The 26,060-nt window shown below is 49.9% G+C and overlaps 6 protein-coding genes across 6 annotated transcripts; 4 read left to right on the plus strand and 2 right to left on the minus strand.

Annotated features, from left to right (window-relative positions):
* Positions 1-83: 83 nt before the first annotated feature.
* Positions 84-1,769, plus strand: EV420DRAFT_1644289 (uncharacterized protein; the record flags this gene model as incomplete). The annotated part of the gene is made up of 3 exons (XM_060477626.1): positions 84-311; positions 370-648; positions 705-1,769. 3 exons carry the CDS (start codon positions 84-86, stop codon positions 1,767-1,769), a joined length of 1,572 nt encoding a protein of 523 aa, XP_060329449.1.
* Positions 1,770-2,973: 1,204 nt separating this feature from the next.
* Positions 2,974-3,561, minus strand: EV420DRAFT_1551661 (uncharacterized protein). Its single transcript, XM_060473482.1, has one exon. The coding sequence runs from the start codon at positions 3,367-3,369 to the stop codon at positions 3,043-3,045; it is 327 nt and encodes a 108-aa protein (XP_060329450.1). The 5' UTR covers positions 3,370-3,561; the 3' UTR covers positions 2,974-3,042.
* A 2,052-nt stretch (positions 3,562-5,613) lies between these two features.
* EV420DRAFT_1551667 (cysteine proteinase) lies at positions 5,614-8,739 on the plus strand. The gene is made up of 13 exons (XM_060473483.1): positions 5,614-5,684; positions 5,743-6,119; positions 6,175-6,415; positions 6,473-6,546; positions 6,595-6,840; positions 6,893-6,920; positions 6,977-7,307; positions 7,367-7,501; positions 7,556-7,776; positions 7,832-7,864; positions 7,914-8,004; positions 8,063-8,075; positions 8,129-8,739. Exons 2-13 carry the CDS (start codon positions 5,938-5,940, stop codon positions 8,679-8,681), a joined length of 2,148 nt encoding a protein of 715 aa, XP_060329451.1. The 5' UTR covers positions 5,614-5,684; positions 5,743-5,937; the 3' UTR covers positions 8,682-8,739.
* A 1,747-nt stretch (positions 8,740-10,486) lies between these two features.
* EV420DRAFT_1271869 (major facilitator superfamily domain-containing protein) lies at positions 10,487-12,501 on the plus strand (the record flags this gene model as incomplete). The annotated part of the gene is made up of 10 exons (XM_060467666.1): positions 10,487-10,613; positions 10,663-10,800; positions 10,906-11,096; positions 11,187-11,272; positions 11,319-11,648; positions 11,703-11,782; positions 11,834-11,980; positions 12,042-12,119; positions 12,178-12,228; positions 12,389-12,501. 10 exons carry the CDS (start codon positions 10,487-10,489, stop codon positions 12,499-12,501), a joined length of 1,341 nt encoding a protein of 446 aa, XP_060329452.1.
* On the plus strand, positions 12,303-13,775 carry EV420DRAFT_542016 (uncharacterized protein). The gene is made up of 3 exons (XM_060482520.1): positions 12,303-12,312; positions 12,372-13,490; positions 13,551-13,775. Exons 2-3 carry the CDS (start codon positions 12,698-12,700, stop codon positions 13,649-13,651), a joined length of 894 nt encoding a protein of 297 aa, XP_060329453.1. The 5' UTR covers positions 12,303-12,312; positions 12,372-12,697; the 3' UTR covers positions 13,652-13,775.
* Positions 13,776-16,829: 3,054 nt separating this feature from the next.
* EV420DRAFT_1644294 (uncharacterized protein) lies at positions 16,830-18,566 on the minus strand (the record flags this gene model as incomplete). Its single annotated transcript, XM_060477627.1, has 2 exons — positions 16,830-18,298; positions 18,347-18,566. The coding sequence occupies 2 exons, from the start codon at positions 18,564-18,566 to the stop codon at positions 16,830-16,832; spliced, it is 1,689 nt and encodes a 562-aa protein (XP_060329454.1).
* Between the last annotated feature and the right edge of the window lie 7,494 nt (positions 18,567-26,060).

The raw sequence follows: 26,060 nt of genomic DNA on the forward strand, positions 1-26,060 counted from the left end.
GTGCCAGCTTCAGGAATCTCCAAGTACGTTCCACTTTGCCTTGTGTAATAAAGAGGATTAACATAAGTAAATTAGAGACACACATGGACGCTACAGATGCGATGTTCCACTTGGATGCAGTAGCACATTCTGTGCCAGAACCTGTATTCCCGCCTGAAAATCTAAACTCTCACGTCTCTGGTATTCTTCGTGCCACACGACCTTTCCTTGATACCGACCATGACTGGATACTCCCCAATATCGAGGACCTCCAACAACAGGTCTCGGTATACGACACCTTGCTAGACCGCATCGATGCAATCAGATCAAAGGTACAAAGTCATCGCGACGCAGTCTATAAATCCAAGGCAGCGTATGCATCGATGTCAGTGCCCATTCGCCGTCTTCCCAGGGACGTTCTTCGATCCGTGTTTCACTGAGATGCAAATCTCGCAGTGGCAGAACGCTAACAAACCTAAGCCGTCATGGTGGCACGAGGAAGATCGCGTGGTGCTGGTTTTTTCACAGGTTCCGTGGGTGCTCTGTCATGTATGCGGTGCTTGGAGAGATATAGTTATATCCTATCCCCAGCTCTGGTCACATATAGCGCTTAACTTTACTGTCCCCTCCCCGTTCAAGGTGCCTGCCCTGGCGAGCACCGTCGTTTCCGTGCTCCTCGTTATACCATCGACGCACTAAAAGCCGCGATTCATCATTCGGAACAGTATCCTCTTGAAATAATGTTCAAACTCGATTACAACAGCGATGAAGATATGGCCGTTCAAGCTCTTTCCGTGATTGTCAAAGAGTCATATCGGTGGAGGACCTTGCGGCTATGTACATCTCTGAAGGTGTTGGAGCGGTTGAATGTGGTTCGCGGAAAGATTCCTTGTCTGGAGTCTTGCACTTTGACCGCTTTGGATATGCCAGAAACCGGCAGACTGGGAGCAGGCGTGCCTGAAGGTACTCGATTCATCTTCGCTGAAGCCCCTCGTCTTCAAAAGGTGACTTTATGCGGTACCCGCGGTCTCAGGGATTTCATATTTCCTCCCCGTATCACTCATCTTGCGGCATATGCGAGGAATATCTCTAACCTTGGAATTTATCTGTCTCTCGTAGAATGCCATCTCATGGTACATCGAACAGACGATCAGGATATCTCCCCCCCCCCCCTTCACATTTCCCTTCCCAATGTCCGGTGCCTTTTTGTGACATCACTGCGAGTACTAGCACACCTGTGCCTACCTTCCTTAAATAATCTCACAGTCCATCGTATCAACTCAGACCCTACCAGCGATGCAAACCCCCGCGATGTTCAGATCGTGAACGATTTCATCCGACGTTCGCGGTGCTCCCTTTCCAGATTAGTCTTCCGTTCTTCGAACACCGATGATCAAATCTTTATCCGAGAGTCATTCTTATTCATGGACACTCTAGTGTTCTTGGAAATTTTTTTCCTTCAGGGCATTCAAGATACCTTCAATGCCCTTGCTCCCGTCGGATTTCTCCCAAATTTGCAGCATCTAAGGCTATATTGTTTCGATATACCTTCATCGCAAGAATCCCTCATTGCAATGGTATCATCGCACAGCCAGAATCTTCGTTCGATCAAAATTTATTGTTCCAAGCCTGAGGATGCGGAGAGCTTCAATCGACATATCGCACGGCTGCAGCAACCCGGACAACACTTTATTGCTACACAAAAAAGACTAGACCAAAACCCTTTTGGAACGCAGTCGCATTTCGGCATTTTCAGTCAACCCGATTTATATGTTCCGGTTGACAAGTGACTTTTTCTCTACAGTACGTCCTCCCTTATTCAGAGATCTCCAGTTGCAGCAACAGACCTTCTAGGTTCGCTGCGAGCACCATGGGATTAAGTTGGATATGTTAACGCGCGATAGCACGACCCGTTTGAAGGTACTATGGCTTCAGTACTGGGTAGTCAATTATCTTGCAATTTATACCTTTGTAGAACTAGCTGTTGTCATCTACCGTCCCAGAGATCTCTTGTGTCCTTTTCCACCTCCCAATTCAGATAGAAAGGATACACTTATTTGTGTAGGGAATATTAAACTTGACAATGGGGAGTTCATATCAGAATGCCCCCAGCTTTTACGCTGTTTAGTATTTTGACTGGTGAGTTTCGCAGTGAATAATTCGCACCGAATGAACAGATAAAGTTGAAGAACGATAACTCGGACTTCAAGCCCTTCGCCGCCAGCTCGTTTTGTCCCAATGTGAATATTTTTCATAGAGGGACCATTTATCTGTGGACAGGTAGCAGAACAATGTAGGTGTTGGTGTTGGTGTTGGTGTTGGTACCGGCACAAGGTCCCAATAAGGAACGGCCGGGCCCACAGCCCAAACATGGCAAGCCTATGCGCTGTGGCCACGAAGGCTCATACCGTTGTGATCACACTGTTGAGTGTGTCGCGCTGGAGTAGAGACACATCGCGGGGTATATAAGGAAGCAATACAAAGGACAATGTAGAGGGACAGCATTAAAGTTTACGGAAAACATCAAATACATATTTTGCTAAAGATCCACAAGTCTTATCTATCTGCTGCGAGGAGTGTACGAGTCCCATCATACCCGGATACAGAGGAATACAGCAATGATGGTGTTGACTCCATCTCAGAATCTCGACGGCAAGGGAATGGGAAGAAGTCAGTAAGTGAATGAGTGCCTTCCTGTGTGCGGGAATAGGCGCATTCAGATAATTATCGAGCGAAAATTCGCAACGGCAGACTTGCAGACAGCACTGTGGCACGAGAGCTAGTATCGGTAGAAAGATAGGACAGACTTGGAGGACGTTTCAATGAAGGAATTGATATCCATTAGACACAACTTCACCGCTGCCATAACATTATCTATATCACCTAGGATCCGTGGTGGAGCTGCTGTAAGACACGTGCAAGGTCAGATAACGAAAGCTCTTCACAGGGTACACAATTAAATCAAAGGGAACATATCTCGCTCAGAAAGAATTGTATCGAAACCGGTGGAACTGACAAGTTGGAAGGACAAGTAGCGGAAGGCGACGAAAGAAGGACATAAATTCAGACCAACAACCATCGAAGGCTGTTGAACACCACGGACGATATTACTGCGATCCAAGTCGTAACGGAACAAATTTCAATAGGAGTACCAAGAGCCAACCAGGAAGCAATTCGAGAGCGCGTCATGGAACCAGGTAAGGGATTGTTCCAAATTCCAAACAATGAGACATGTGCATCAGCGATGACGACAAAAGAACATGTTAATAAACAAGAATACATAACAGACTCAGACATGGCGCACAGGCCATGCGCTGCATGGAGAGGGAGATTACAGGTCAGCAGCGGGCGAATGAAAGATGCTAAACACAATGGCAGCGTCTGACCCATCCACCGACAAACATTGACAAGGAACCAGACAGCGGGAAGGGAACACGAGCATCAGGCGAGCATAACTGACAAGGTCCGCCATTTCCCTGAACAGCATGCCTGTAGCAATGCTCGAGCCTTAGCCCATGAAAACCACAAAGCGGAAACCGAGTACAACCAAACAGGCAAGCTCCTTCGAAAAAGAGACTGCCTGCGGACGGAACACCGAGTACCACCCAACTGATGAGCTCCTTCGTAAAGGAGACCATCAGCGGACGTAACAACCGAGTACCACCAAACTGGTGAGCTCCTTCATAAAGGAGACCACCAGCGGACGTAACAACCGAGCACCAGACAGACCAGATCCTTCGCAAAGGAAACAGCCTGCAGACAAAACAATCGAGTGCCAATGAACAAGGACATGGTGGTCAGTGGTATGAGACAATTCAACATCACCCGTGTACGGCTCTTCATCAAGGTAGCGTCGATGCATTCGTCTCTGCTTGAGAATGATGAGCATGAAAGGAAGGAAGTAGGTTTGTTGGTGATGGCGAATGAGGTTGCCGCGATGCGAATGCTCATGATGGTTGTATTGGAAGTGAAGGTTGGATACCGGGTAGAGTCCAACAAAGATGCTGGGAGAAGGTGCTTGACGCGCTCAGGCTGGTTTCCCCATTTCGGCCGAATCAGCCGACTAATATGTGTTACACTTTGTCACAAAAGTGACACCACGCGACCGGCGCGACGCGTCTTCAAGCATCACGCTTCATCTTCAACTCCAACAACGAACTTACTGATCATATTTTCCCTCCGTCCTTTAACTTTCCGCTCGCTGCTCAGCCAGAAAGTGGAGGTGCCTCTCTCATTTTTGTCACTACTCTCTCTTCACCGACAGATTAGATACGAAGATTTTGCAGAATGACTCTACTATTGCTGTTGCGGAACGTGACGACTGATGATAGTAGCATCGGCAGGACAGGCTACTCACAATGGTGGTGTCTTCAAGTGTCATTTTGTAATGGTAGATAACGTGCAGTACAAGAGCATAATTACACTGGCAGGACTTCGGGTGCCAGCCAGAATATGCAGTCTCCTCAGGCCTCCTCCGCGAATAACGTTATGACACTGGAAAGGTGGCCATAGCTTCAGTCACCAGTCACAATCATCGGGATCCCTAGGTATTTCAATGTCAATTGCAAGGACACGGACATAAGCAGGAACCTTGCTTTCTGGTACCGCAAATGATGAAGGTCCGATTCATCGTTCAATGTCCTGCATCGAATTTCAGGCACTTCAAAAATTCCGTTGCGAAACGACCGACGATAGCTGAGTCTCGATCAGTCTTGGGGTTACGAGGTAACGGAACAGCTCGTATGTCCTGGCCTCACGGCGAACCTCGATTTCACAACAAGTGCTCATGCTGTCGGAAAGCAGTGGCGACTCGATCGCTCCCTGATTTGCCATCTGAATGAAAGTTGCCATAGAGGAGATGTGTCGGACGTGACGCTCATACCGTTTACGACTTATTCGGTGCCTGTCGGAAGTTCCAGCAGATTCCGCCCAGATCCCAATTAAGGGAGCGCACACATTAAAAAATAGTTTGTCTGGACTGGCACTGGGGCTAGATCAACGCGAGATTATAATCACTGATCTAGCGATGTACAGGGCCCGGCTTGGCCTGGCTTTTAGGGCTTGGGCTTGGCTTAAGGCGGGCCTGGCTTTCGAAATCGTAAGCCCGAGCCCTGAGCCCAAGCCCTACCGGGCTCAGGCTTGGCTCGGGCTCAGGCCAGGGCTTGGGTAGTAGGAAGTGATAATCATGTTTTCAGTTCAAATAATAAATTTTTCATTGTCGAGTGCATTATTGACTATAGTCTTGTCTTTCAGGGGATAGTTTACATCGTAAATCTGCTGCTTTACTTACTATATTGACTTCCTTTATTATCTCTTCTTTGAGAATAGCAGCTTTCCCAGAAGCCTCAGGGATTATCAAGCACTAGTCACGGAAATATTGATTGTCATTTTGCGACCGCATATTTCTGAGGGACTATAGAGCTTTGACAAAATTACCATGTAGTCATTTACGAAGCCTAGTTATAGTGCTACAACATCCTCAAAAGCCGGCCTGGGCCTTCTGATCAAGCCTGAGCCAAGCCTCTTCAAGCCCGACACCAGGGCCCGGCTTGGCTTGGCCCGGCTTGGCCTGGCTTTCGGGCTTGAGCCAGGCCCTGTACATCGCTACACTGATCAGTCTAAGCGCCAGATTAGCGCTCAAGCATAGGTCCCAGATGCATTCCTTGCTTGCAGTTTGTTGCACAATGTATCCATGGTGCCAAAAGGTATGTTTCCTGCAGCTTTCAAAACATTTGACCATTATACTTATTGACAGGTTACTAGACGTTCATCCGAGATTGCCGGTCATCTACATCAAAACGAGTTAAACCCCTACAACACGTTACAAGGTACCCTTTATTCAGCGCCCATACAAGCACCAGAATCAAATATAAAATTCCGCCCTTTACGGCACGTCGACGGAATCTTTACTTGATATAAAAACTCAGCGAGTCGATTCCGAATCTCTTCCTAGGACCAATGCCACTCTTCAACCTCTTCAAAGCCAAACCGGCTGTCGAGAAGACCACGACGTCGTTCCTTCAAGAACAAGACCACGCCGGTCTATTAGTAACCGCTGAACTAGAAAAGGCACTAGCTGATTGCAAGACAAAAGTTGAACGGATTGCAAAGGAATGCAAGACGAAGAATCGAAAGTTCCGGTTTGTTATCGATTATTCTTCGCAGCCTACTGTAATCTAACTTTCAATTTCACAGAGATCATGAATTTGATCTACAGAATGACAGATTTCGGTGCCTTCATGGACTTGCAAGCGAGGAAACATACAACCCCTCTGATGTACTCCGCGTCACGCAGATCTTCGACAATCCTCAGTTTTTCATCGATGGCGCATCTTCGAACGATATAGTTCAGGGCGCTATTGGCGATTGTTGGTTTGTGTCCGCATTGGCAACGATGTGCACATCCCCAGGATTAGTGGAAAAATTCTGTGTTGCTGTACGTATCCTTTTCGACACATTCAGTGATATACATCTCACTTGAGGCTGTATCCAGCGAGACGAAAAGATTGGGGTATACGGATTCATCTTCTTCCGCGACAATAAATGGGTTGATGTGGTCATCGATGAGTAAGTTGCTTCCCTAATTCATTCCGCAGTGATCTCAGCCTGTTGTAGCCTGCTCTATACATCCACTCCCAAATTTGAAGAGCTAAGTGGCACAGAAAAGCAACTCTATCACCACGACAAGGCGCTCTACAACAGATCTTCGCGCAAGGGGAGCGCTGCCCTCTACTTTGCCAGGTCCGGCACTGATGGAGAGACGTGGGTGCCACTGATCGAAAAGGCGTACGCGAAACTACATGGGAGTTATGGCGCCTTGAGCGGTGGGTGGGCTTGCGAGGCTATTGAAGACCTCACAGGGTACGTTTTCATTCAAACTTATTTATATAACCGTAAGCTAATTTAGCCACAGCGGTGTAACGTGTTTCATTCCCGCAAACGTGCAGTTGATGTTTTTCTTCTTCACGGCAGTAGCTAACGCAACGTTAATCTCCAGGACATCCTTGATCCAGATCTATTTTGGATTGAGGAGCTGCTGAATGCTAATCATGATCGTCTCTTTGGAGTCGCATTTGATGATCTCGATACCAGTCGTAGCGGGGAGGATTCCATCAAAGTCAGTGGTCTGATGGGTGGGCATGCATACTCGGTTCTCAGAGCCGTTGAATGCAAAGGAAAACGTTTCGTTGTCGTCAGAAATCCTTGGGGTGATTCCGAATGGACTGGCCCTTGGTCGGATGGATCGAAGGAGTGGACACCGGAATGGCTTGAGGTGCTTCCCCAACTTGGACATTCCTTTGGAGATGATGGGCAATTCGTCATGGAGTGTGCGTGTTCCTTTTCCTTCCTTGCCCAGGTTTCGCTCATCCTCACGGCCTTGATGCAGACTCGGACTTTTTGGCATGCTGGGAGCAGATTGACAAGACTATTTTGTTTGATGCGCACTGGGTCATGTCCTCTCAGTGGCTTCAGGTAACAACACGCCCGCTTCCTTCAGCCTGGACGTACGGGGATGTATCATGTACGTTTTATTTTTGCTGCTTGTGTTCGCTGCTGTGCTGAGTCGCTGCTATAGTCACCATCACCTTACCTGCTGCTACCAAGGCTGTGATCGTCCTATCCCAGTTAGACGACCGTTACTTTGCGCCTATATCAGGGCGCTCCCACTGGACCTTTGATTTCGCAGTGTTCAAAAAAGGGGGAAAGGATCTTATTGCGCAATCTTCGACGTCTAGGATCCTGGCGCGGAGCGTGAACGTTGAGCTGGACTTGGAAGCGGGTTCGTATGTCGTACATGTACGTTACGGGTTTGTTCTGGGTGGGTACATCACTCACTCTGATTTCGATTCAGGTTCGTCTGGATCGCTTCGTATATCGTCCATCGGTAAGACGGACAAACATATCTCTGTGTGATGCTTTCTGACTGCTACTAGACATACCTCCAAGAAGGCATCGAGAATTGGAACTCGCGTTTCCTTTCGAGGGTACTCACTGAGCGCGCCAAGAGTCAATCCATTGCTATGAGTGAGTCACGATAATAGTACCTGTCTCATGTATCTAACTAATCCTTCCCTTCTTGTAGACTTCAATGCAAGGTAGTGTCTCTTTCACAGTCGACGGGACGGCTCATGAAAACATTGATAAATAGCTCGCAAGCCCAGAATCTGCCCATTCCTTTGGATATTCTCGCTGGACAGGATCTGTCCGAGTTGGAACAGAAGGCGTTAGCGATCAGGAAAGCGGAGGAGGAGAAATTTGTTGCAGAAATGAAAGTTGCCGCTGGAGAGAAGGTAGTCGAGAAAGAAGAGGACGGAGAGAAGACTGAAAACCCACCTGGGGAAAGTACTGACAAGGAAGACACGAAGGATAGTCCTAGCCTCAGGAAGGATGAGACGACCGAGGAAATACATGAAGAGAAAGTCGAGGGGAAGGAAGAGAAGAAGAAAACGGACGAGGATGGTCCCGTAGAAGCCATCTCCACAGATACCGACAAAACAGTCGACATTGACAAGACTGATGTTGTCTCCCAATTCTCCGACGACGATGACGACAAGGCAAAGATCGCCAGGGATATCAAAAGTGTGTCTGAGGATGACTCGATTTTCCTCGGTTTGCGAGTCTACACGTCCAAGGATGCCCCCGCTGAGATTTGCGGCCAGCTAAGGCATGAGATGGAGCTGTCCGCGGCTCTAGCTTTATAAATTCGTCTAAATTACTGACTCAATGTACTACCATACCAATACCAGCATGTTTTACCACTCTCCATCATCACCAGTCTCGATATCCTCCACAGCCATCGACAGCAGGAAAAGTTTAGGATGGAAAATTCACTCGGCACACTTTAGATACCTAGCTTGGAGTCTAGGAATCTTTCACGTCTTCTCCGCTCCCAAGCCGAGCCCTATGTCGAGCTCTCCCTCTCCACTCGCTGGGCCAAAGATTCTCGTTCGGAATCTTGAGCTCTTGGACAGTCAAAAAAAGTCGGCTGAGATCGGCGAAGGGTAAGCATGATATAATATCAACTCAAATTGGCTCGTAAAATGTCTGAAACTCTCGCAGATGCTTCATGCTGTGTTGGAAGGAAGAAAGGAAGCCTTCAGTAGTGTCGAGGGGTAACATTAGATGTAAAATGACCGGATGGGTTAAGGCGCTTTGTTTGACACGACGACACCGAGCCAAATAGTCTATTTTGATCAACGCCCACCTACTTGTGAGCCGTCTCGATACCGCGTTGCAGTGCGCATCGCACAGGCACTGGTAGACCAACATCATTCAAGCTCTTGAACTACTGTGTGAAGGTGCTTGGACGTTCTTTCGGCTACGACGAACACCCTGGCAACGCGTCCGCTGACGAGCAGCACGAAGAGGACGCCTCCCGCTAGACGATGCATAGGGCAAGCTCTGGAGTGCGAGGGAAGCAGCTGAAGAAGGGAGGAGGTGCATGGGTGCCGGGATGGTAAGTTCCTCCCATTCAGTCTATGTCGTTTGTTGCTCACCTCGTTAGCCGGGTCTTACAGTTTTACTCCGGAATCCCATCTATGTAGAACCCTCGAGCTACGGACGTCCGTGCTATTTTCCAGCAGGGAGCGTTAACCCACGATCCGATAAAGCATCACAAAGACGAAGGCACGCTCGTCGCTACCGTCAACGATGTAGAGGGAGCATAGGTGGTGACAGGATGAGCGGGGGTAAGTGTTCATTAGTCCTCACCCCCATCCATGGTACCCAGCCTTCTCGCAGCACCTTCTATTGCTTCAGAGAGCACAGGAGCCTCGATGACGTCTCCATGCAACACCCGCCCTCTGCTTCGATTACCGGGTATTATTTAACCACCTCACACAGCACGAGGATGGCGTTACTGGAGCGAGCCGTATCGATACCGCGTCACAGGAACCGGTAGTAGAAGAAAAGTAGAGATAAGACGATTTTCTTCTCATTGCTTGCTTATAGCCTCGCGGCCGTCAATATTTGTCCTGGTGGTGGTGAATGCCTCTTTGCTTCGTCAGTAGCATGTGATGTTATTCTTCTTTATTCTACCTCTAAGACGTGTTGACCCATAGCTGTGATTTTACAGATAACGAAATTTGATATAATTGTAAGTACGTTTCTTGTACACTTGGGTAATGCGTGCTAACAAATGACTTCAGTAATTTTTACTATGGAGCCAAGTGCCACAAGGTTGAACGTTGAATGACGACAAAATGGGCCATTCTGTTTGAATGCATTGTTAGAGCTCGTCGTACGGTTCTTGAACAGCGGTTGCGGCAGTGACGTAAATAATGCACATCGGCTTCTCTTCTTGCACCACCCCCATCTTCGCGCTTCGGCTTCATGATCATGGCTATTGAAAATTGCCTGAACAGGAAGACGCCTCTCAGATGTGCATAGTGATCCTCCCTGAGAAGAAAGATAGGATTCGGTCACGTTCGATCTCTGGGACCATCGTCTGCATGCTTCTCCTTCAGAGTATAAATCTCGCCGATTGAGATGTGTTACCATATTTACCATGCAGGCCTCAACCACCCCAAATGACACCTCCGTCACCAGCGTTGACTGCCACGCATCCCTGTTGCTCTCTTGGTCTCGGAAATGCAGATCATCGTACTGGTTTGCAACGTTCGTAGTTTGGCTAGGTGTGGTTCGACACGTCCTCCCGAGACAAACTCACTTATAGCAAAACAGGTCTCGCTACAGATCTTCTCATTTATTCTATGGTCATCCCCGTTGTTCCTTTCCAGCTCGGACGCCTCGGGTGTAACGATGTATCCTCCCTGGCGGGATGGCTTCTCTTCGCATACGTATGGTCACAATCAATTTATCGTAGAATCAGGATCTAACCTAATCATTCTCAGTACGGAGGTCTTATCTCTGGTATATTTATTCTTCGCAATGCGATAAGATTAAGAGCTGACAACTCAGTCGTAGCTGCCATCCCCGTCGCTGTGTGGTCTGAAAAATGCGATTCACGAAAATTACCCCTCGTTCTTGGAGTACTCATACTCATAGGTTCCCAAATCATGTTCATGGAGGCCCCGACTTACTGGCTGATGGTCCTCGCACGAGTTCTCCAGGGCGTTGGATCCTCCATGACGTGGGGAACTGGCTTGGCAGCTTTTGTGAGTCACGTCTCTATGCAGGACCATATTTTGACGCCCTTGGACTTCATCTTCTAGGTGCGATAAAAGTCCCACAGAACTCGCTGGAAGTGCGTACTATCTCAAATGCTCGCATTTGCTCGTCTCATCGCATGTCAGGGGCAGCTCGGGATCGCAATGTCCGGCGCTTCCTTTGGGTAATACATCCTCTTCTTTTGAATTCAGTAAATGATATCTTTTCAGAGAGCTCCTTGGGCTCCCATTAGGCGGGGCGCTTTACACCCGTTTCGGCTTTCGTGGGCCCTTCATTTTCGGGATCATTGTCGCCTTTTTGGATCTTGTGTTCCAGTTTCTCACTATTGAATGCAAGGACTCACAAAAACAGCCCTCTTCTCCCGATAGTCTCGCACTGGAGAGGGACACGTCGGACAATGATAACACCGTACAGCAAAAAAGCATATCTTTTACACAAGTTCTCCGTCTTCTGTTCCAGTCAAAACGTGCTCTAACGGCAACTTGTGTCCTATTCTTCGCCGGGCATGTCCTCCCTACTTTTCTTCCTTCCTCCTTGATGTGACTAGGCCTATATAGCATGGCTTTCGGCATGCAGGAACCTGTTATATCTAGCCATTTGAACAGTGTTTGGGGGCTCAATCCATCGGAGGTTGGTCTCGTCCTCTTGGCCGCTGCCATTCCTACTCTTTTCGGTGGGTAATACTGATTCCCATTCCTGTACCTATCCTTATGAATCACATTAGCTTCGCCTCTCTCAGGTTGGCTGACGGATCGGCAAGGTCCCTCCTCTGGTGATCATAAGCGCATTGATCCCTCTCCATTACCGTGGTATATCGTGAGGACGATAAATGGTCATATGGCTTTGTTCATCGTGGCTTATGCCTCTGCAAGTAAGTGATCGTAAGCATCGAACTTTGTCGATCTTACAGGGTCCTGGTATTCATACACCAGTCTTCTTCACCACTGCAGTCTGGTCTCCTGTTTCAGCAGAGCTTGCGTCAGTGTCACGAAATGTAGACGGTATTGGATGTACGTGCAGGATGATTTTCTTCACTGGCTCCCTCGCCAATGAAATCTATTGGCCTAGATGCTCATGTTTCGGGAATTTTCAGTCTGGCGTATGGGGCAGGAGCAACAGGTATGAATATCTGCCTTACTATAGCTCGTTCGGGATTTTTTCTGACTCGCTTGTGCGTAGTCGGACCTGTTGTAGGCTGGTCAGGTCGGTGCACATCGACCTCAGGCTCAGACATTTGATAAACTGACCTCTCGGTATTGTAGATGTACGATAATCTCAGCAAGGGATGGGCGACTATCTCTTTTTATTACGGTCGGAGCACTTGCCATCGGTATTGTCGTCACGGTTTTATATAGTGGAGAGAAGCCCATAGCCCGACGATACTACTTGTAAATACCGTGGTACAAAGATCCATTTCGGTGCTTCGTACTGGCTCATGTGTCTTGTGCGAGCTCTTCAGGGTCGTCGGGTTGGCTATCCCGTGATAAAATCCCTTCAAGACAAGTCTCAGTCTTGGGCTGCAACTCCTCATTTCCAAGCTGCCCACTAGTACCCAGTACTTAACCCCTGTAGCTTCTCTCAAGAAACTATGGATGACTCTAACCCCCAGCTGCCCTTTGAGCTTGTCGAGATTATCGTCTCCGAGTTTTGGTACTCTGAACATACATCTGACGACCGTATCACCTTTATGACTGCATGCCCACTCATCAGCCGCCTCTGGAGGGACATCTACGCCCATATCACATCCCGGAACATCTACGTCCCAACTGTCCCATATCTATTCTACCTCTGCTCTACTATCCATTCTCAAAAATCATCAATCTACCGCCCTTTTCTTCCCGAATCCACTCGTACCATCACCTGCCATGTCGATCTCCTCAAATCAAACAGTGACTCCGCCATGTTCCCATACGTAGTCCTCTGCGACCTACCCAATTACACCGGCTTTCGCAAATGTTTTCCCAACATCCAGTACATCCACCTCGAAACCAAGTCCCTTCCTGGACCATACTGCAGGCTGTCCCACCGACTCATCCGAACTCGACTTTCCATAAGACTTGATCAAGCGACAACACAACGTGATGACCTACCCGTAGATTGGTGTATCACTGTTGATGATCCTCCAGATATCGGTGAAGTCGATCCCAGTATCCTCGAGAGGTCATGGATGTCCTTCCTTTGCGAAGTGGTGTGTGATATGAATCAGTACAGCTGGAGGTTAAGGTGCATGTTTGATATGTCATCCCATTTCTCTGCGGCGAAGAGCTCGACGTGCTCTGGCAGGGTCCGTAGTTTTCACGGTCGCACCTGCTGCGAAGAACGAAGCAAAGACATGTGGGGTATCAACCATCGTTTCTGGAAGGCGGGCAGAACTTGCACAAGTGAGACTTCGGAGGTGTATTTCCTTTTTGATTTTTCATGCTCAACTTTGTGTGATTTAGGTTTGAAGACATTTTTTTCTGACCTGTACGACGAGTTGTGCTGGGATGATTTCCCGGAGGTTAAGCTTCCCATGTGGAGACGCACATTTGGTGTGGACTGAGGGTTGGGAGTTGATGATCGGCAAAGCTCTTTTACCATAAAACACGGTGCCGTAGTCTTGCTATGAAGGAGAAACATGTATGTGTATGCCTTTCAGCTGCACTCCATCTTTATTCTGGTGACAATTCTGAGTCGACATGGAATATATATCTGAGAAGGTTTTTACTCCGGAAAGCCTCTTCATCTGAACGGATGCTTCTATAGCGTTTGAGACGTCAATGTGACCTTACTACGTACTTCAGGAAAACATGAACAAAAACATATTTCACGACTCCCATCCAGGAAAAAGGCTCGCATTAGGGGTGAGGGCGCTGGTCGTCGTGTTGATAGGAGGATCGGGCTGTGGAAAGAGAGGAAGAGGACCCACCGCTGTTCGAACATTCAAGAGGTTTTCTGCTCACTGTCGCGCGCATGGTAATTGCATGCTTGCTCGCATGGAAAATGGGTCCCTCTGTATGGATGAGGTGATACTGCTCGAGGAAGATGAAAATGTCATGCAGCATGTGAGAGAGAACTCACCAAGGACTGGCTCCTCCAGGCCTAGAGATGGGTGGGAGTGGAGGTCGCGAGAATGAGAGCAAGTCAAGGAGTCGAGGGCTATCGTCGCCTTTGAAGATTGCCGCCTCTACTTTGTCTCCGTCGTTGAGAATGGCGACGAATGTATCTTCGTCTTTTGCAATGCTCCCCTGACGAAAACACGTCGTCTCAGGGGAAATTGGATCGTGGGTTGACGCGCTCCTACTAACGCGGATGTCGTGACTCGGGGCGGGGTGTGCCTCCCTGTGTTGTCGTGACCGAAAGAATAAAGTTGGCACTACAGAGATGGTGAGTATCAGTCAAGGTGAGTGAGAAGACAATACTTACTATTCCTCCTCCGAACGGGGGAGAGGTAAGTCCTTTGTGTTTACCGACTCCACTTGCACGAGGCGCCAGGAGGTGGTACCACCATTGACTTCTAGAGCCATGGTAAGTGCTTAGCTCTTTTCCTTTTCACGTTCGCACACACATGACATCTCCCTCCTTTGCACGACGCTGGCTTTCTTTTGCCTACCCGACACGAAAACGCGTCCTTCTCGCGATGCTGCCTCCATGGAGGGTGATGCGTGATGACTGAGAGGAAAAGTGAAGATGAGAGGAGATGAAAGGCGGTATTGGGGAAGGGACGGACATGAAGGTGATGCGCGCGCGGACGGGGAGGATGACAACAAAGCCCGTGAGAAGGGGTAGCGCGTTCTCCTGACTGGTCAGGGTAGGGAGCGAGTAACGAGAGATCGATGAAACTGAGTTGGGCGAAGAGACGGTCGTCCGGTCAACATTCTTTATTAAGCTTGTCTGTCTCGAGCGAACTACGCAGTGTCAGGAGGAAGCAAGAAAATAAAGTTGTTACGTACTAGAGCAAGACGCTACTGCCTGATGAGGAATGTTTGGCCGTGTCGAGTCAAACAAAACAAGTCATCATCGACATCCTTCTCGTCTCTTACCACCATACTCCTATATTCTACGTCTCTTTTTACTTCTTACCTTGGCTCAAAAAATTGCAAGATGAATTTATTTCTCAAGTCGCTGGGTGCTGTGTTGTGGGGTAAGGATTGGCGTTGATTTCATATAGTAACGGTATTGATCTTTCATTTCAGCCAACTTTCTTTTAACTGCCAAAAGTTCGATATTTTCGCCCCCCCCTACACTAGGCTTGGATGTGGAGGAGATGGCCAAACGCCTATCCTGGGTGCCGGCGATTCTCTCGCATGCCAAACAGTTTGTGTACATCCTCATTGACATCTCACACAGAGTCCATGGATGCATCCTTCGACAACTTTTCGGGATGAGTCACCGCTGACATGCGACGATGAGCTCTCCATTAGCAGCGGGGCCTGATTTTGAATTTTCATCCAGAGGCGAGGCAATAGGAAGCACGACAAATCGGAGTGAGGAAACGATGGAGCAGTGAGAGAAGTGTCGTAGGTTCTCTCCTTCACCCGTATTCAGAGGTCCTCAACCTTTCCACAGCCTGATCCTGATATGCCTCCGAGTAACCTAATGATCCTCCCTTCAACTCCAACGAACGGGGACAGTGCATTCACTGCCTCCTCGCAAAGTCGATGCAAGCCTTTTTTATGGATGGATATCGCACTGAGATGACCTATTATCATCCAGAGAGTGTGTGAGCAAGGATGCGGCAGGGGCGGGAAATATGCGACTCAGAGGGATGGGTAAGCTTTTTCGATTCACTGACTCCACTTGCACTCACCTCTCTGTAGCCTCGTGCCCCATAGCCTGAGTTATGGTGGCATCAACCCCCCCTGGATATCAAGGACTCAACACATGAAGACACGAGAAAACTATATCATTAAAGGTCTGAAAATCCCTCCGTGTACGTACAGTAGCTACTGGGACTGGCTACGAGCAAGCGCTGCCACGTCTCTGTACATAGATTATGGGTTGCGGTTCCGAAATATAGATTTTGTTTTTTTTTAAACAAAAAACCTCTCTGTAGCCTGATCTTGGTCCTATCTACGTGCAACGCTCAAAGGTGATCAGACCATGCACTTTACTGGGTAGGTGTTGTATTGAAAAAGTTGTATCAGAAATTGCTAGGGCCTTGACGTGTCAATGTATACAGCCATCCTTTCAGGGAGAGATGCCGCCATGACCAAATGTATAAAGATGGTGCTACAAGAAGGATAGGTGGATGAGATGACCGTCTTTAGCATCGGGCCAGCTGCTGCCTGCATGAAACCACCTGCAGTCTGTAAGCAGGTATGGGTATGACCAGTATCATCAACTCAGAAATGAGATTAGCCATTTGCAGGCCACGCACCTGAACGTATCACATATGCAAACACTGTTGAACGCGTGCACGCAAGTGTCGAACATAGAGTTCTCATGGCCCAAATAATTTGGCTATCCTCCGGGTGATAAAGGAAAAATCTGGGACTGGCATGAAACTGCTGCTACAGGGATTGAGATTAGATGTAAACCATAATTCAACCGGTATTATTGAAGGAGGACATGGTGCTGTTACTGTGAACATTTGCAAAGAGCCTAGCTCTGAACCTTGATGACAAAATCCAAGTTTTCAAACAAGTAGCCATGTCCAGTAAAGTAAAGGAGCTATTAAATAAATCTGGTACAATGACATCAATGCATTCTTGGATGGTACCAAACCTAGTCACCCATTACTAGACCAGTTCTACTTCCTCAGAAAGAGCTTCTCTAGTGTGGTGCTGCCTGACCCAATGTAATAGAGGGGGCAGTACTTTCACTTTTGACCAAGCACTTTTTATCTGTTCATTGTCTTCCTGAACAGGTCGCATGTCGTGAGTCATGCCAGAGCTATGCACACCTGTTGCGAGTTTTATCCAATTTTGTTCGATGTCAGCTTTGAGATCTGCAATGCACCAGGTAATCCACTCTTTGGGATAGCCGAAAAGCTGTTGAAGATGGTGTTCTTCCTCCTGAAGACTCTGCAAGCATTGGGGCCAAACAGGGTCATTACAATGCAGGAGTGTGAGTTGACGAAGTGCAGTGATGTTATTGTTAACAATTAGAACAGTGCAAGCTGTGTGAAGGGACCCATGCTCATGGAGGTAGTCCAGAGATCTCTGCTGTATCAGAGGATCCAATTCTCCAGATGACAGCCTGGCGACAAAGGTGCCTATGATGGTTGATAGGTCCCAATCAGAGGAGCGGGAGATGGAGAAGGAGCCAAAGAGTTGCTTGTCAACAAAATGAGCAAAGGCCACATTCATGGTGAAAGAATGCTCAAATAGATGGATGACGAGTTCAGCTGCTTCTCCGATGGAAAAACGGCCCATCTCAGGGCCCGATAACCATGCATCATCCTGAAAAGCAATGGACACGAATTTGGCGGTCAACTCGGCAGAAAAGTTATATTCAGGGTGAGGGTATGTGCAGTTGAGAACCCGAAAGAAGATGATCAAGGTGAGACACTGATCTTTAATGCACATTGAATCGTTGCCAACATGGTACTCCTCTGATGAAACTAACATGTAGAGCAGCCTTAGTACAGTAGAGCGATTGTTGTCAAGGGGAACGGGAGACATGCTGCCTTTGGGTTGATTGATTATATCACTTTTGACACCCATGTAAGCCATAATTCCCAGTAGGACAGCTCTGAAAAATGTTTCCGGAGAGGAATCAAGTGCATTCATCCTGTGTATCGAAGAGGAACCTGCCATGCTCAAGAGAAGTTGAACTCGGGAATCATCAGGATCAGAGAGCTGTGATGTGGAATCATGATAGGATACACTATCCTGGTCCTCAAAATCGTCACAGCCTTTGAGCAAGATATTGCCAATGGACATGAAGAGGGATTTGGAGATGGCTTTGAAAAGAGTCTGCAGATGGTCACCTGTGGGTGTCATCAATATTGGTAATCCTGCATTTGGAAAGAAATGGGGAGGACATTTGAAATTGGCATGCCAGTAGATTGTCGGAAGTGCATGGAACAGAAGTTCATACACTTTATGGTCAAAGGGTAGGATCTTGGAAAGAAGACGACCCCACACTAGGGGTTGCAGGCGTAGGCTCTGATGGTATGGCGGGGTTCGTAGATTAGCTACAATGAGGTCTCGGACATTTTGGGAGTTCTCAAAGTCGTCAACAGCGAAAAGCTCTGCACAAAGATCTGGCACCAATTAGTCCTTCTGGTGACTAGACATTTCAATAAAGAAACTATGACACTGAAAGCGAAGGTGTGCACAGATACAGCGGTCCAGTTTGTTTGTGTCAACAGCAGCATCACTTCGTTCGGCATCATCCAGAAGTTCTCTAAGTGTATAGGCGCAGACCCTCGGAAGCCCTTCCGTATAACGTTGTACGGAGGCGACAGATTGTATCGGTAAAGCGCTGGTTGATTCTACAACAATCCTCTGAACACTAGGGTTCGATGACATGGAGAACAGCCAGGACAAGGCCTGCACGTCTGTTTCATCAGCATTCAGCTTAACAGCTTCACGCTCTGCTTCTTGAAGTGTACGAATTGGAGCCTTATTGGGAACTGGTGAGGTCCCACACCAGTGTCTGGAAATCGGAGCGATGACTGAAGTCAAGATGCTGTTATGGGCAATGTGGGAATTGTTACGGTTATTCTTTTTCTTTTTCTTTTTCCTTTTCTTTTCTTTTCCTTTCTTTAGTCAGCCAGATTACGCACGAGCGATCATCACGGACTGACTCCCACAGTACTATTTTTAGCTACCAACGTGTATTTAAGTAGAGCCTCAGCTGGTCTAAACTCCAGCTTCGGCTAAGGTTTAATCTACCTAACATCGAACTCCGTCCTTCGTGACTACTTGTCCCATCGACTTTCATCGCCTTTGACTTGTTAGAGTATCGTCTACCGAAGTGCGAGTAGCGATCCTAGCACGATCTAAGTCGATAGAGTTAGTGGCTAACATTTAGCCGAAGCTCGTCTTCAGTTGCCCAACGACTTATCGTTGCCCAACATTTTTCCTATTATTCTCTTCATCGTTGTGGCACTCTCCGTGCTGCAGTTTCTCCTCAACGACCCGCTTGGATTGGTTATCGTAACCATCCTTCGAGTATTCCTCACCTGCGTATACATCCCATCTCCAGTGTTTGCAGGATTTCTCCTGCTACTCTGGGTCGGATTCCTACGCCATCATTAAAAACACGAAACCCTTTATTCTCGCTCTCCAGCTCGCCTCAATATTAACAATCTTGTTGTTGATATCGACGAGCACCCCTCCCGACGAAAACTGCGAAATTGTGTTGATGAACGGTTCCAATTACGAGACCGACCTCAGCCTGATTATCGCACTCCTTATTGTCCTCACCATACTTGCTGTCTACCAGCTTGCATGGTCAATCGTCGACTTACGCCAAGGATAGATCCACTCACGGATGCCCTGGTCCGACGCCATTCCCGCCGTCTTCGCGACTTTTATACTCTTTTTCTTGTCCATTACTTTGTACCATCTATGCCGCTGTTTTCAGCGACAGGAACGAGTCCGCACGCAGCTGCCGTTCCACTACGTTCCCAGCACTCCGGCGTATCCGCCACCAATAATTCACATCCCCGTGGCATCTCAACAAACGCTACAAGATGTCGAATCCGCTGCCTCCGGGGAACCTGGAGGATCCCTCTACACCTCGTTGCGACCCAGCTCGCGATCCTCAGAGTCGAGCACCGACTCCTACAGAAGCGCCTCCAGCGCAGCAGTCGACTCAATCGACATCACCGATACCCGGGGGGTACTCCTCGACCGAGGAGACTCGCCCTTACCAGGTCTCTTCGACCAGTCTCCAGTCCAAAACGAGTCTGGCACCGACGGAGGCCGAGGACAAGACACCAGGAATCTGGTCGAGGGCGAAGAAACGCCTGATACCGAGTTCGAAGGGGACGAGCTCTCCGAGTGGGAGAGAACCCGACTCGACGACCTCCTCAACAACCTCTACCCGAACGAGGAGGAAGATGCAACCTATACCGGAGACAAGTACAGCGGCCGGTCAGGGAACAAGTGGACAGACGCAGTCTGGAAGAGTGAGAGTAGGAGATACAGGGTCGCCCAGGAGGACGACTACGACACCGATTCCGGAGAGCTTGGCCTCGGAGCCTCCGCGGCTACCACCGGTACAGCTGTCCCACACCTTATTCCAGAGTCCTGGCCAATTGATCAAGGACCACCCATTGCCTGGTATCCAAGTACCAGTTGGGTCTACCCCGACCCAAGGGAAGAAACTCCTGTGGCCAGGGACTCTCCCAGATCCACCACCGCTAGGACCGAGAGCCCCCTGCTCTCTTCCGCCGTCTCCGAAGACGAGTCGACGAGTGGGGAGCTTTGGAGCGAGTTCTCGGACTACGACACCGAAGAACTTGGAACAATTACCGCTGCCGAACGTCTTGCCGGAGTCTCCAATTGGAGCCCATCCGTACCCTCGAGAGCCTTCGCTGACCCCGTCCCTCTCGCTCAGCGTCCGTGGCCACTCCTATATCACACGTACGTCGAGTCCCTCAGACTCCCTCGAGATGCCAGGGAGTCCCCAGAAATCCAGGCCAGAATGGACAGAGGAAGAGCGCACGATGCACGCATCCGCAGGGCCGAGGAGGATGCCCTCCAAGGACCCAATGGCTGGTGGGACCTTCCCCTCGAGCCCGATGCTACCGAGGCAGAGGTCGAGAACAGAATTCGAGCAGCCGCCGTTCGCTACACCGGCAGAGCAAGACGAGCGGGAACAGACCTCGAAGCCAGGAGCAGAGCATGGAACGACTACCAGGAGGAGATCACCAACGAGGACTCAGACATCGGAAGATTTAGGCGAAACAAGGAGCTTGACCACCTCACCAGAGAGAGGAAGGTGGCAGAGGATGCCCAGTCGACCCCCAAGCTGAACCCTCGAGCCGACAGTAATGGAGGCGGTGAGGCAGGTCCTTCTTAGAGGACCCATTCCACGCCCGGCCATTTTCAACCTCCTTCCATGGCACGGGCTATATGAAATTCTAATGGAAGACATGGAGAAAGATCCACAGTGGATGCTCACGGAAGCAGGAGAGGACTACCGGAGCGCGAAAAGCATGGGGGACATATACCTCATGAAGAATATCCTCGAAGTAGAGACGTGGCACCGGGCGGCTCTCGTCTGGAATATGATGAACCCCGGGGCGCCTCAGCAGGGATGTGAGCCCTATCGGCGACCTCAGCCGATGCCTAACCCACTAGAAATGCAGGCCTTTTGGGCCGGAGCAGGACCAGGCGACGACGACGACGACATGGACGACCCTGGCGCAGGGCCCTCCAACAAAGGAAAGCAGTCTACCGTACCGCCCCGACCGCCATCTCAACCCCCGCGTCGACCCGTGTACCCGGGCGATTACCCTCCACCCGGGGAAAATTATCGTCTCAGGTCGTTGCTGCGACCGCCGAACCCTCCGGTGCCGCCCCACGTACCTTCACCCCTGGACCCAATACCGCCCTGGACGTTGGCAGAGGGAAAAGAGAATAACCCGTGGAATGACATAAAGCCAAAGTTAATTACGCAACCCGAGTATTTCACCGGGGAATCCACGGACATCAACCGTTTCCTCCATCACTGCAAGATGTATTTTCAGGTATTCCCGGTCCACTTTACGATGAACGACCAGGGACAGAACCCCTATCGCATTACGTTCGCGCAGGGGTACTTATGGGAGAAAGCGAAGGAATGGTGGGGCGACCAATACTACAAGTACCGGGACGATCGGGGGCATTGGAGGTTCCCCACATGGGACGAATTCTCCCATGACCTCACGGTAGAATTCCGGGAAGTCGCGGAGCTCGCAATTTGGAAGGCAGAGTGGAAGAAGGTTCAACAGTCGGAATTCAAGTCCGCAGTCGAATTCTTCGCGAAGTTCGAACGATTGGCTCACAAGTGCGGGGAGTTCGGAGATGAGAAACAAATGTTCGAGGCGGTGGAAGCGGCGATTAGGCCGATGGTGCGCAAGACGGTTATGCATGGGGACAACGAGCGCCCCACAACCTACGCACAGTGGAAGGCGTGGGTCCTGAGGATCGACGCCAACTACCGATATGACGTGGCCCAGAGCCTCGCAAGTAAGACCTCCTCGAACCCAAGTGGCTCGGGTCGAGGCAACCAAAACCAGCAGAAGGGAGGTGGGTCTAGCGGCGACAAGAAGGACTCCACGGGAACCACCTATGGAGGGGCCGGGCAGCCGATGGAGATCGACAAGTTGCGATCCGACAAGCGGTGCTTCAAGTGTGGGAATACCGGATGGACCCCGAAGCATAAATGCCCCAACGACAAGTCGAAATGGCTTCCCGTCAAACTCCCCCCTCGCAAGAAACCCAACGTCGCTCGCCTCCGTCAACTACTTGCTGAAGCCGAGAAGGAGGAATTAGGAAAGGACACAAAGATCGAAGAGGTCAAGGAGAAGGAGAAGGAGTCGTCAAAAGACGAGCCGGCGTCGAAATAAGCGATTCGACGGCGTCAGCTAAGGACTTAGTCTCTACTGGTGCGCGCTCATGTAATTCTAGTCGGACTCATACTACGTATGTAGGTACCCCGTATGATCAATATATCAATTTTTTTGCCGTGTTACCAGTCGAAGAAGCTAAGAACGAGGAATCGCACAACGCCAATGGCGTAGGAGGGGATTTCCGCCACTCCGCGCAGCCTGCGCTCAGTACTGAACCCCTAGGGGCCATCCAAGCTCAGGAACCCCCGGCTCACCGCACAGGGAAAGCCCCTCGAGGGCAGAGCCCCCTAGGTCGAGTCCCGACTGCACCCTTGACGAAGGGAGGTCACCCCGGAGAGGGAGAAAGGTCGACAACCCAGCCCGCTGGGCCTGCGTCCCCGCTTGTGGGGCCGTCTGTTCCAGCGGGAGGCGTCGGAAAAGCAGCTGAGGCGGTGAACTCGGAAGACCACCCTCACCCAGTAGCCCTTACATCGGCAAACAGTGAGGACCTTTCGAGGGAGCCAATATGTGTGCGTCCGCGAAGGGTTACCCGAAGTACCGCCGGGTGTAGGAAGAGCAGTAAGCATGGATCTACAGTGGAGGTTACAACGTCGCGCACAAGCGCCCGAGGCCAGGGCTGAACACAGGGCAGCGAGCCCTCCTCCACCACCTCGACTACCAAAGGCGCCCAAGTGCCGCCTCGGGACCTTTCTCGTCCCGGTGACCAAATGCCACTTCGAGGGAAGACGCCATCGGTTTCTTTAGAAGAAGTAGAAGACGAGGAAGCCTACCTACGGTCCGACATACCGGTCCGATTACCGCAAGGGAAGTCTTCTGTGACCCCTATCATGGAGCCGGTACCTACGAAGCGAACTCCTGTCCAAGACACCTACTACGAACCCTTCGGGCCGCACTGGACCCGAAGAGCGTTGCGACTCGCCACCAACGAGGCGGCCGCTTTCGCTGCCCTCCGTCGATGGGTGCACCCTCGTCGCACGGGGGAAGTGACAGTAGAATTGTGGGAAGCCCTCAAGGAGCAACCCGAGACGGCTGCTGAGGCTCGACATAGGTGGGAGTGGATGGAGGACCTTACTAAACCACCCATGTACATACGAGGAAGAAAAGGTCGAAATGTATCAATTACCGTGCAGTTAGAAACCCTGGACACTCGCGAAACCCACTCGGTGAAGGTGTTGGTGGACAGCGGGGCCACGGGCAGTTCCGTGGATCGCGCCTGGGCCCAGAACCACGCCCTCAATCTCAAACAGGCAGCCCAACCCGTTCCGGTATATAATGCCGATGGCACCCGAAACAAGGGCGGTGACATCATGGAATATGCCGAGGTACGACTACGCATCGGGGACCACGTAGAGTGAATTGAGCTCGCTGTGGTAGACCTGGGTTCCACTCCCCTTTTCCTAGGGCATGATTGGCTACAAAGGCATAACCCGCTGATTGATTGGGACACTGGAGCGGTTACCCTGGCACGTTGCGCCTGCCGTAAAATTCCATTTTCTCTCCCGGATACGGACCCATCCTCCCGATGGGAAGAGTACGAGGAGGGGGACACTATCCTAGTAATTGATTTTGAAGAGGCCTTCCACGTGCGGGCTATGGGGACTAAAGCTAACGAATTAGCCGCCCAAGCCAACGCGAAGAAGGCAACCAAGTCCTTTGAAGAAATTGTGCCAAAGGAGTATAGGGACTTTGAGGACGTCTTCGCTAAGGAAAACTTCGACGAATTACCACCAAGGAAGCCGTGGGACCATGCTATCGAGCTGATTCCTAACGCTAACGCCAACCTGGACTGCAAGGTCTACCCTCTTAATCCAACTGAACAGGAGGAGCTAGACAAGTTCTTGGATGAGAACTTGTCCACCGGACGCATACAGGCCTCTAAATCCCCGATGGCCTCTCCGTTCTTCTTCGTCAAGAAAAAAGATGGCAAGCTCCGCCCGGTCCAGGACTACCGCAAGCTCAACGAGATGACCGTTAAAAACCGATACCCGTTGCCGCTTATCGGAGAACTCATGGATCGGCTGAAGAAAGCCAAATACTTCACCAAGTTGGACGTACGATGGGGGTACAATAATGTCAGGATAAAACAGGGGGATGAGTGGAAGGCCGCGTTTAGGACTAATCGCGGCCTCTACGAACCATTGGTAATGTTCTTCGGACTCACCAATTCCCTCGCGACATTTCAATGGATGATGAACGACATATTCAAAGACCTCATAACGGCAGGGGAAGTGTCAGTTTATCTCGATGACATACTCATCGCATCTAAAACAAAAGCGGATCACCGACGCATCGTACGCGAGGTGCTCCGGATACTCCGCGACAATAAGTTATTCCTAAAGGCAGAGAAATGCGAATTTGAAGTCGAAGAAACCGAGTATTTGGGTGTCCTCATTAGTGAAGGAAAGGTTCGCATGGACCCGGTAAAGATCGCGGGCCTCCTGGATTGGCCAGTTCCGTCGAAGAAGCAAGAGTTGCAGTCATTCCTAGGCTTCTGCAATTTCTACCGACGGTTCATTCGCGATTACAGTCGACACGTCAAGCCGCTCACGGCCTTGACCGGGAAGGTGGAGTGGAAGTGGGGAGCATCTCAGCAGGAAGCATTTGAAAGGTTAAAGAAACTATTCCGTGAAGATGTGGTGCTAGCCATTCCTCTCGATGAAGGCAAATTTCGAGTGGAAGCTGACTCTAGTGAAGGGGCGATCGGGGCGGTATTGTCCCAGTGGCAGGAGGAGAAGTGGCGACCAGTCGCCTTTCTCTCCAAGTCGTTATCCGTGACTGAAAGGAATTACGAAATCTACGACAAAGAGCTCTTAGCGATAATGATCGCACTGGAGGAATGGCATCAATACCTGATGGGCGCCCGAGAGGACTTCGAGATATGGACGGACCATTCCAATCTCCAATATTTCCGTAAACCCCAGAAGCTTAACCGACGGCAAGCCCGATGGGTAACGGAACTGGCGGAATACCAGTTCACTCTTCACCATAAACCCGGGGCCCAGAATCGAAAAGCAGACTTACTATCGAGAAGGGCAGATCACAATCAGGGAAAGGAGGACAACAAGGATGTGACGGTTCTAAAGCCCGAACATTTTCGCGCCCTAGTTATGCCTACCGCGGAGGAACTTCAAGAGAGGATTAAACTTGTCGTTCACGACCCGTGCAAGTGGGACCGGGGCATCTCCGACTCCCTTAATCATGAGAAGGGGATCTCCCGAGATCAAGAGCTACTATGGTACGATGGACGTATCTATGTACCCCGGGATAAACAGTTGCGAGGCGAGATCATAGTGCTACGGCATGACCACATAACCGCTGGACATCCGGGAATCGAGAAGACTAAGGAGCTGATACTACGCGATTACTGGTGGCCCCGAATGCGCATAGATGTGGACGCCTACGTGAAAGGATGTGAGGTTTGCCAACGTACCAAAGCGGATCGTCGACCGAAGAAGGC

The sequence above is a fragment of the Desarmillaria tabescens genome (genome assembly GCF_030435595.1).
Source record: "Desarmillaria tabescens strain CCBAS 213 chromosome Unknown EV420scaffold_23, whole genome shotgun sequence".
Taxonomy (NCBI): Eukaryota; Fungi; Basidiomycota; class Agaricomycetes; order Agaricales; family Physalacriaceae; genus Desarmillaria; species Desarmillaria tabescens.

Excerpts from the sequence above, each read along its gene's own strand:
- EV420DRAFT_1551667 (XM_060473483.1), top strand. The coding sequence starts at position 5,938 with ATGCCACTCTTCAACCTCTTCAAAGCCAAACCGGCTGTCGAGAAGACC. Across the intron at positions 6,120-6,174 it reads ACGAAGAATCGAAAGTTCCG|AGATCATGAATTTGATCTAC; the intron begins GTTTGTTATCGA and ends TCAATTTCACAG. Across the intron at positions 7,502-7,555 it reads GACGTACGGGGATGTATCAT|TCACCATCACCTTACCTGCT; the intron begins GTACGTTTTATT and ends TCGCTGCTATAG.
- EV420DRAFT_542016 (XM_060482520.1), top strand. The coding sequence starts at position 12,698 with ATGGATGACTCTAACCCCCAGCTGCCCTTTGAGCTTGTCGAGATTATC. Across the intron at positions 13,491-13,550 it reads GGCGGGCAGAACTTGCACAA|GTTTGAAGACATTTTTTTCT; the intron begins GTGAGACTTCGG and ends TGTGTGATTTAG.
- EV420DRAFT_1551661 (XM_060473482.1), bottom strand. The coding sequence starts at position 3,369 with ATGGGTCAGACGCTGCCATTGTGTTTAGCATCTTTCATTCGCCCGCTG.